The 10,192-nt window shown below is 46.0% G+C and overlaps 1 protein-coding gene across 1 annotated transcript in view; it reads left to right on the forward strand.

Moving 5' to 3' along the window:
• The window catches only part of C1QTNF12 (C1q and TNF related 12), a 35,293-nt gene extending 27,019 nt beyond the window's left edge, over positions 1-8,274 (forward strand). The window contains exons 7-8 of the mRNA XM_067566786.1: positions 6,427-6,505; positions 7,819-8,274. Coding sequence (XP_067422887.1) covers positions 6,427-6,505; positions 7,819-7,917 — 178 coding nt within the window. The 3' untranslated portion in view covers positions 7,918-8,274. The remainder of the gene's footprint in view (positions 1-6,426; positions 6,506-7,818) is intronic.
• The last annotated feature ends 1,918 nt before the right edge of the window (positions 8,275-10,192 follow it).

Genomic DNA, 10,192 nt, shown 5'->3' on the forward strand with positions numbered 1-10,192 from the left:
TGAGATTGTGGTTCTGAAATCCAGGAGCGGCTGTGGCTTTAACAAGTTTTATTTAGCTGTGAATGGAGTTCCTTCCCTGCTCAGCCATCAGACAACCCACACTCATGAACTGCATCCTCAATTTAATAACATAAGTGCCCTGCTAAACTCTGGGGATGCACAAGTTGTCATTATGGTAACCTACCCGACCCATTGGCTGATCAATCTTCCTGAGGAAAGCCTCCCACAAACCCTCCCTCAGACTTCACTGCACATGCGCAGAGAGATGCTAGCATGTTAATTCAGGATCAGAGAGACTGTGTTAGCTAGGTTTTTGTTATTTCACCTGCATCCCATCTGGATGGAGTTTAGCATCTCACTGACGCTGCCCTTCAAAATGCTGGATTGTTGGGGAGGGTGGATAGGTGTAGAACAGAAGATGATATTTCCTGATGCTAAATGTGTCAGGACCTGTATAAAGGCACATCCGCCCCCCCCAGGCACCCATGAACACTGGGATAAAGACACAGAGAAACCTCACCTTGCATACTGAAGCCCGTTGCTCATCACTCAGGGTGAGCATTGAGTCTTGGCGTGATGCCAAGGGTTTTTGAATTTAGTGGCCTCTAAGTACTTGTCAGGCCAGGCCCAGGAGACTGGGGAGAAACATCGTATGGTTCCTCCATGAGGGAAATAAAAAGCCATAAAATAAAATGATATGGGGTAGAATTTTCACAAGTGCCTGAGTGATTTAGGAGTCCAAGTCCCATTTTCAAAGGTGACTTAAGAGCTCAAATCTCCTGGAAAGTCAATGGACTCCTAAGAGTCTACATCATTTTGCCCAGCAGAGGGGCAGTGCCGCTCCCCTCCGGGCAGCCAGTCCCCTTTCAGTGTAAATTGGGGTCTTATAACAACACCCCCCAGTTGATTTTCTACCTTTAAACTATTTTTGTAGTTGTTTTTAAGCCAAGCTCTCGTGACTCAATGTACTTTTTGGATTTATTGGGCCCATGAGGCCATTCTCCTTGGTTCTGTTTATTTAAAAGGCTTGATGTTTTCTGAGCCCCAGGCACTTGGGCTTGATTGTCACTTAATGCCTTTTGGAGAGGGGAAGACAGATAAACCATTTGTAAAAATAAACGGGGGTGGGGAGCTTTCCTCCCTTATCAGGTTCTCCAAACTCCTGACTGCTTTGATGAAGGGCACTTGAGGAAAAACAAAGTGCTTTTTCATCAGGGAGCCTCACTCACCTCTGTCTGTCTCTCCACACGACAGCGCAGACCATGCAAGCAGCAGTCGTATTGAAAAATGGCTGTCAACAGCAGATCTCTTCCAACACATGGCTGGTGCATGGCTACCTTGTTTTCCTGGGTGATTTTCTTCTGAGAACTTCACCAAACCATGCCACAGACTCATCCTTCCCCCAACAAGGAAACTAGGCCAGATGTCATCTATAGCACCTCAACTTTCTAGGATGCATCGCAGCTGTCTTCAGCTGTAACTCGACTGCAAATACTGATGGTCCCATGCCCTGCTCCTACAAAGGGGATCCATGCCAGGCAAGCAGACCCTTACACGAACACAGTCCCACAGGCTGGTGGGATGCCGTGCTTAGTGTAACGGTCCTTTTTTGCAGGATTGGAGCCGCAACGTGGTGAGGGTCTCTGCCTCTCAGTCGCAGTAGTCACGACCTCGGCCTTGTTCTTGCTTCATCAGAGCTGATTTAAGGCTTAAGCACCGCTCAGTAGATTAGATTAAGATCCAAGACGGCCATGTCCACCGTGAGACAGAGCTGTGTTTCCATTGGGTGTGTACAGTGGCGCTGAAAACAGTTGTTGGTGCTGGTGACAGAGCTTGGCAAACGCCGTGTCCTAGCAGAGGCTGTTCTCGCTCTTGTACAATGGGTGAGGACATGACTGTCCCGCGGAGTGGGGAGAGGATGGGTGGGGAAGGGGGGAGCACCTTGTCAGTATGGGAGCCTGGGCGGACTAGCATTCTGCTGGCACTCGGTGAACTGCTCCGGAGCCAGTGGAATTTGCTAGGGACGCCTGCCTATGCAGTCATTTGTTGTAGGAAGCTGAAAGAACCTCGGGGCTTCCAGCTGAGACTGGGAGTGCGAGGGAGACAGAAACTTCAAGGGAAGGAGGGAATGAGGGTGAGAGAGATTGATGGAGGAATGTGCCCGCCCAGGTTCGGGATTTGGCAGGGCATGATGCAGACAAGTAGCTCCCCAGTCTGTTCTTGGTGCCAAGCAGTTTGCTGTCTCTGGGCCAAACAGTCCCCTTACGCAGGCTATTTCCATGGCAGAAGGTTGGAAACGCCACATCTTTGCACTTGCTGTGTTCCTTCCCCACGTTGCTGTGGAAAGGCTGGAGCGTGGTGGGGGTTAGCTTGGAAGGGGCTGGAGGCGCAGCCCACTGACACGGCAGATCTGGGAGGATCCAGCCAGGCAGAGGCCACATGCCCCTGTCCTGCTTCCCAGCTCCACGATCGGCTGTTGGAGTGGAGCTGTGCTCCCGTGGGTCGGCCCCATGGCTGTTATCCCCATCACCTCGCCTCAGGGAGAGTCTTAGAGCACAGCCGGTGACATGGAGAGATTGTCCCCCATGCCACACAGCGTGCCAGCCAGCGATCCACCCACCGAGGGGCTTCTGCCAAGCTGTGAGGAGAGGGGAACAATGCTGGCTAGGTGATACAGAGCCCTTCAAACAGTGGCTCACTGGCACTCAGAGGACGATGCGGCCCTTGGAAATGATTTTTCTGTCCATTGTGTACGGGCCAGCGCACCCCTCCCATCCAAAGAGCAGGCTCCCACGACAGATCTCTCTCGTGAACATACTTTCTTTGCCACTTTCCTGCCCACAAAGCAATTAATAAATAATGAACGATAGAAGGATTCTGCAGATCCTCCCGCCGAGGTGCTTGGCAGACTTTACGTGCCGATTGGAAGCAGAGTCATTTCACTCATCACTGAAATGCAGCTGGTTCTTGAGTGGAAGGAGGCAGCAGCTTAAGAGCAAACAGCAACACTGTCATACAGTGCAAGAGAGAGGAACAATAGTGTTTCCAGTGGAAACCAGAGCGGGTGTTTTCAGATTTAATCTGAAGGATGGCATCTGCAGCTCCCCACCTTCTCTGCTGCGGTGTCGCTCTACTGCGTTATTGATGCAGCACCGACGTGGGAGAGACAATGCAGTCCTGGACTGGGATTCAGGAGATCTGGATTGTTTGTTCCTGGCTATGGGGCTGACCTGCTGTGTAGTCTTGATTAAGTAACGCCCTGTAAAATGGAGATAATGATACTGACCTCTTTTGGAAAGCGCTCTGAGCTGTACAGCTGAAAAGTGCTATATAGACGCTAGTTGTTGTTTTTTCTGAGTCACCAATTCCATGGAGCATTTGGTCATTCATAAGGGAAGCAGTGTGGTCTAGCGGGTAGAGCACTGAAGTGAGACTCAGAAGATCAGGGCTCTGTTCCTAGCGCTGCTGCTAGCTTGTTGAGTGACCTCGACCGAGTCACTTTCCTTCTCTGTGCCTCCGTTTCCCCAGCTATAAAACAGGGATAGTACTACTTAGTATCCCCGTTGTAAAAATGCTGTGAGATCAATGGACCTCCACGAGTATGTGAGTACTAGTATTAGCAATGTGGACGGTAGCAAATGGTAGATTTTCCCTCACTACATACAGCAGTCAGAATTCCAGTGCAATATCCTTGCGTCGTTTGTGAAACGACCTTCCACACCTTGAAAACAAACATGCACGGAATGCAAGGAGTCATGTAGGCACAGCTATGGATAGAGTAGCTATGGTACTGACTGCTGCAGAGTGCCCCCTGCAGGACAGAATGGGACGTTCTTGAGAGTCATTTGAAGGGCCGGGAACAGAGTGATTGCAATCAAATTTGGTTTGCAGTGATAGAGTGAGGGCCTGTGCAGGGTGGCTGGCCTGACTCCCCAGCCTAGAAAGGAGGAACATGACGCACGCCCAAAGTCTATTCAGGCACTTCCGTCAGGTAGATTCTTTAAACATAGAACTCACAGAGCAATGCCAAGACAAAGCTATTCCCGTGATCAAAGCAAGCTTCAGGCCCTAGAAGCCCTTCCCAACTGCTCCAGGGCCAGCCACAGATACCAACTTCCCAGCTCCTGTTCCCCCAACATCATCATCTTTTACTTCGTATGCTCCATGACTCATCTACTGAGTCTGCAACCGCCACCTATTATGTTCCTCATACATTCATGCCACTGCACTCTTACCTTCCTCTAGATCCTTAAAAAACATAGTCGAGCTTTTGTAATGTTACCCCACTTTCTCGATACTCTCACGAAATCCTAGACAGTATGTTCTGTCACCTTAAAAGTGTCTCAATGCTCCATAAAAAGTCTTTCTTTCCTGGAAACCCTCCCTGCCTTCAGGGGATCAGCTGTTTCTTTAACCTTACATGTGTTTCATCACCCAACTTTCCGTCTAGTCAATACAAAGAAATTATTATTCAAACCACAGTGACCAGTAAGTCTAAATATGAGCACTTCACCGATCCTTTCAGAACTTGGGAGTTGTGCGTTATCCTCTATTTTGGAGAACACCTCATGGAATCTTCTTCCTTTCTCCTTTGTCCGCAACTCTTACCATTCCTTTTTTAATCTTTTTTTTTTTTTTTTTACACCAAACTTTTAAATTCCTGCTTAGTCAAAGGAATTTTATATCAATTTCTCCAGGTTTTGAAGAATTTTTCACTTCTTTGTCGCCATTTCTTTGCCAGGTATCCCTGTATGTGCTGGAATCCGTGCTAGTAATACGTTCATACCCAAACATACTAATTCTAATCTGAAAAGATAACAGCTGATAACATCCCTTTTCCAGTTTAATGCTAACGTTATTCCCACCAATCCAGCTGTCATAATGACTACAAAATTAGATATTATTTTAGATTTCTTAACCCCAGGCTCAGGGGTGCTAAAGGCTGCTCCCACTTAATTTATTTTTTTCAGCTTAAGAACTGCCTATATATATTTTGCAAAGGTGACTCCATTTACCATATATAAACTGTATCTGTCATATAGAAGGACTCTTTCTTTCCCTTTATTATACTATATAATTCTCAATCCACACCTAGAGAGATGATTTTCCAGGTACAGTTTTCTGCTCCATAACTCAAGCACTGCAAATCTGGATGCAGAACTAAAGGCTTGACACCTTAATCGATGACGGATCTCATTAGCACACAATATAGCACCATTTGCACTTTTTTATCTACTCCCGAGTTAAACACAGCAATACTTTTAGCAGATGAATCCTACCTTTACATTTGTTTGTCATACTTTTTATATAGCTCTTCCCAAGTCAGTTTGTTATCAAACACTACACCCAGAAATTTAAAACTATTAACTCCATGCACCTATTCTACCTAACGATGTAAATTACACTCATCTTTAATCCTTTTTCTAGTGAAGATAATTCCGTTTGTTTTAGTGATTGACAATTTAAATCCTCAATCAGCTGCCCAATCTGAGACCACCCTGAATGCTTCATTGGTTCTCTCTCCAGCCACTGTAATTCTCCCATCTTTAACCCGTATAGCACAATAATCTGCAAATAAAATAGCACCTGTTCCTGCCTTTACACTTTCTGGGAGATCATTTATCATAATATTAAATGTGTTTAGGCTGATAACTCTCCCCTGTGGAGTGTCTTTGGCAATACTATAACTATCTGTTAAGACCTTCCGTACTCAAACCTGTGTAGTCCTCTTACCCAAAAAAACCTCGTATCTACGTGAACATTTGACCTTTTATTCCTACCTTGGCCAATGTATATAACAAACCCTCCCTCCATAACATAGCATAGGCTTTTTCAATGTCCAAAAAGGCAGTTCTCTGCTTCTCAAGCTGAGCCACTGCCGGCTTTTATAAAGGCTTGGTAGGTCTCAGCTGGGACATAGCTGATCCGTTTCACTGAAGCTGAGCCCCAACGCCCAAAGGTACAGCCACACGGAGAGAGCCTGGTTTTTTCAGAAGCTCTTGGTACCCACAACTACAGTTGAAGTCAGTAGGAGCAGTGGGTGCTTGGGACAATGGAAAATCAGGTCCCCCTTATCCTGCTGCTACTTTTCACGCATGCTGTATGACTCATAAAGTTGCCTATGGTATATATCTGCCACTCACTATTGGGGGGGTGGGAGGAGACTTCCCTGGGCAGGTAATCTCCGACGGTCACTCCAGGGTTTCTTGCATCTTCCTCTGAGGCACCTGGTACTGGCCTAGATGGACCACTGGTTTGATCCAACATAGCAATGTCTCTGATGACACTGGTCTCCCCGCCACTCCCCTAGGAGTGTGAACATTCTTTGAGGAGGGGTGGATTGGATGTCTCTATCCCTGCTTGAGCTGATGTGACTAACTGGCTGAGTTAATGTGCATACTCTGTTCTTCTTTTGCTGCTGATTAGATCTTTGGAAGTTATTGCTGGCCTGGAAAGTAACAGCAAGATTTTCACTGTTTATGTGCATGGGTTGCTACAACTACAGGTAAGAGGGCATAGAAGAAATGACTACGATAGCAGCGTTGGCACTCATTGAGTGTGCAGTGCTGGTGGAGCTGTGTCAGTCCCCGGATGTTAGAGAGACCAGGTGGGTGAGGTGATATCTTTTATTGGACCAGCTTCTGTTGGTGAAAGAAAGAGACGAGTTTTTGTGATTACATTGAGTTTATTTCACCCCACTTTTCTCTCTCATAGCGTCTGGTGGGATCACAGAGACCCAGATCCACAAAGATCTTGAGGCTCCTACCTTGCTTTGTGGAGTTGGGCGAGAGTGCTTTATGGGCATTATTGAATTAAGCTTCTCAACCCACCTCGCTTCCACCCCAATGAATTCGGGAAGTGTTGTTAACTTCATTTTAGAATTAGGGTGCCATGAAGTTAAAAGGTCACCCAGGGAGTCTGTGTCAGGGCTAGAAACAGAAACCTGGTCTCCTACCTCCAAGTTCCCAACTTTAACCACAAAATTAATCTTCCTCCTTCAAAAGTCTGATATTAATAATAGTAAATACATAAAACCTTTATCCAGCCATCTCACAGTGCTTTATCAAGATGGGTAATTATCATCATCCCAATTTCATAGAAGGGAAACTGAGGCACAGAGCGCCACGTGCCCAAGGTAACCCAGCAAGACAGTGGCAGAATAACAGTCAGCTGATTTGTGCTTGAATGCTCTAATCGCTGAACTGCACTGCTTCCCTAGACTGATTCCCTTTCATCATGTCAAGCCCAGAAACATAGCCCTGCTCTATGCTACAGAGTTAGCTCGACACAAGGCAGCTTACGTCGACCTGACTCTGTAAGCATCTGCCCTAAAATGTCACTCCCGCCGATGTGACTCGCCCACTGCACCGACTTAATAACTCCACCTCCACGAGAGGCCGACGGAGGTCGCTCAATGCAGTGTCAGTGTAGACACGGCGTTGCCCCTCACTGACAGTTAAATCGGTGCAAGCACTCCTGGTGAGGACGTGCACCACCAAGAGAAGAGGCGTAATGTGGCCATGCAAGAGCAATTTAATCATTGCCGTGGCTGTACGTCGATGTAACTTAGGGCAACATAATTTTGGTGTGTAGACATATTCATGGATAAATAAAACTGAATAATACCAAGCCAAAGACACAATGCTGCAGTGAAAATATTTGATCAGATCCCAGCCTCCGGAAGCCACCATGTTCTAGGAGACTCTAAGACAGACAGTGATGGTGCCCTGAGTCCAGCCTTTGCTGCTTTTCGCTTTCCCTTGCACACTGGACAGCAGTATCAGATTCCTTTTCCCCCATTTTGTTTTGAACCTACAGGCTGGGCAATACACCTCAATATTCGTGGACAACAGTGCAGGCGCTCCCATCACCATTCAGAATGGATCGGATTTCATGGGCATGTTTATAGGCATCTAACTTGGATCTCTACCACAGCGTGGGTGGGGAAGGATATGAATCAAGGAGCCTTGCATCATACATTTGACTGAAGAAACCTTTACTTTGACCCATGAGGACTGCTCCCTCTTAGCCATTGGCATCTATTTTTAATACCGTGAAGTAAAGAGCCTTATCCTTCTGCAGACACCCAACTTCGCTTTCCCGAGGCTGCTGCTTTTAAATGTCTGCATCAGTTCTGCCTAGAAATATACTTTAAACCATAATAATAATAATAATTAAAAAAAGAACTGTATATTATTTAAATTGTCTGTGCTTCACCAAAAGCTCACCGCGCATAATACCAAGGTCTGGCAGTGTCCATTGTAACTATCTGTATCACACGATAGAGCTTGTATCCAGCATGTCTTGGGAATCGATAGATTTGGTTTGAGTTTCTTTGAGAACTAGCTAACAAAGCAAAACAAAACAAAACAAAAAATACATATATATATATATATGGATGGATTCTGTGTATTTGGGAGGAAGAAGATAGGGATTTGCCAACAAACTCTGCTAATATCACGCCTTGGATGAGTTGAAACCCCCACTTCCCACCCTGATTTGTGGATGGCTGATGTGCAGCCTGCTGACTGCTTCATCTAACATCAAGCTCGAGCGTTGCCCACTGTAATTCTGGGGGTCCAAGGACTGAAGCTACACTGTTACTTTATTTCCAAGTAGTTCCTTAATCTCTTGACGAAGCTGAACATTTCATGTTGGCTACAGGATTACTTTTTATGATAGGATAAGGACAAACAAGCAAGGGCAACAGTTCGAGCCAAGTCTGCTTCCTTTATATTCTTATGTTTTAGTAAGATATATATGTATTTTTAGTCACATCCATATATGCAGCATCCCCTGGGGCACCACGTATTAAGCTGTAAACATGTCAGGCACACCATGCTGGTTGCCAACAGACCTGGAAAAGGTAATACTTTTTGTATGGTGCTAATTTGGTGATGGCAGTGATGAAAATGTATGAGTCAGACCAGAGGGTGAAACTCCCCTCCGTAAGGCAGGCATCACTTAGGACCCACCTAACTTCTACGTTTAGGTATTAAGTGCTTCAAATGCCTGGTGAATGTCACCTGGAAGGCACCGACCAAGCAGGATGAGGTCTTATCCAGACCCCAGTTTGCAAAGGTAGGTGCCTTAACAGGTCTTGCATCTCCCAAATGTGGGTGTTCTCTGGCAGTAATGTGAAATCCTGATGCAAGTGAAGTCAATGGGAGTTCTGACTTCAATGGGGCCAGGATTTCGCCCATGATCTGGAGACTCAAATGGCCTCTGAGGCCCAGAAAAGCTCGTTTGATGCACCTGTCGTCGATTGGATGTTTTGTTAATGCAACCACCTTAGAAAAATGGCCCTGTCAGATGACTCTAAAGAGACACAGGCAAGACAAAAAATGGGATCAATGGTCCTTTTAACATTGATCTAAACCGATGAGAAAATAAATAAGATAAATTCCGAACACCTCGTTTTGGGGTGTTGTACTTTTCTAATCTACCACCCTCCTCCTCAAGCAATGAACACAAAGAACGGTTCTTTTGTGATACCTGCAGAAACACTGTCCCCGTCCTCCCGCTGCTGGCTCTATGGAAGGAGCTAATCTATGTACCTCCGTGCTCCAGTGCGGTTGGAGCACACAGATGATTTATTTAAGGCACTGTGGAAAAAGTTGCTGTAAAACAGAAATTGATATTTTTGTATCAGCTTCTTTCTAAACCCAGGGAGAAAAATATCCAGGGGCAGAGGGATATTATTTTCAATTTGCTAGTAGTGTATTAAAAAGCAATAACGAATTGGAAAACCCGGCCTGACGGCGTCCCTTTAAACATGGGTCATATTCATCCCTCCAGTCAGTAGATTTACATGGGGATGAATCTGCCCCAGGCATGGCTACAGAAGTATGCGATTATCTCTGTGACGGGTATCAGCTGCCAAGGTGTATATGACACAGTTATCCTCTCACTGCACCACTTTTATATATTCCACTGAAACATCTTCGTACTCTGATCCCTGGGATCGGGCCACCAGCGGTGGCCCAGGCTCTGATGGAAATGAATCAGTCGATGTCTGCCAAAGGGCATAACTGGTAGGTACATATACACACAGCTATCAGCTAAACCCAATCAGTGAAAACAGGACAAGGGTGTGTATACACACACACACAACACACGATCAGTTAAACCCAAGCAATGAAGACAGACCATTCACACCAGGTGATGAGAGTACAGGTATCTCAGGCAAGTA

This window comes from Emydura macquarii, unplaced genomic scaffold (assembly GCF_026122565.2).
Source record: "Emydura macquarii macquarii isolate MOO-44397 ecotype Brisbane River unplaced genomic scaffold, CSIRO-AGI_Emac_v2 contig_2768, whole genome shotgun sequence".
NCBI lineage: Eukaryota > Metazoa > Chordata > Testudines > Chelidae > Emydura > Emydura macquarii.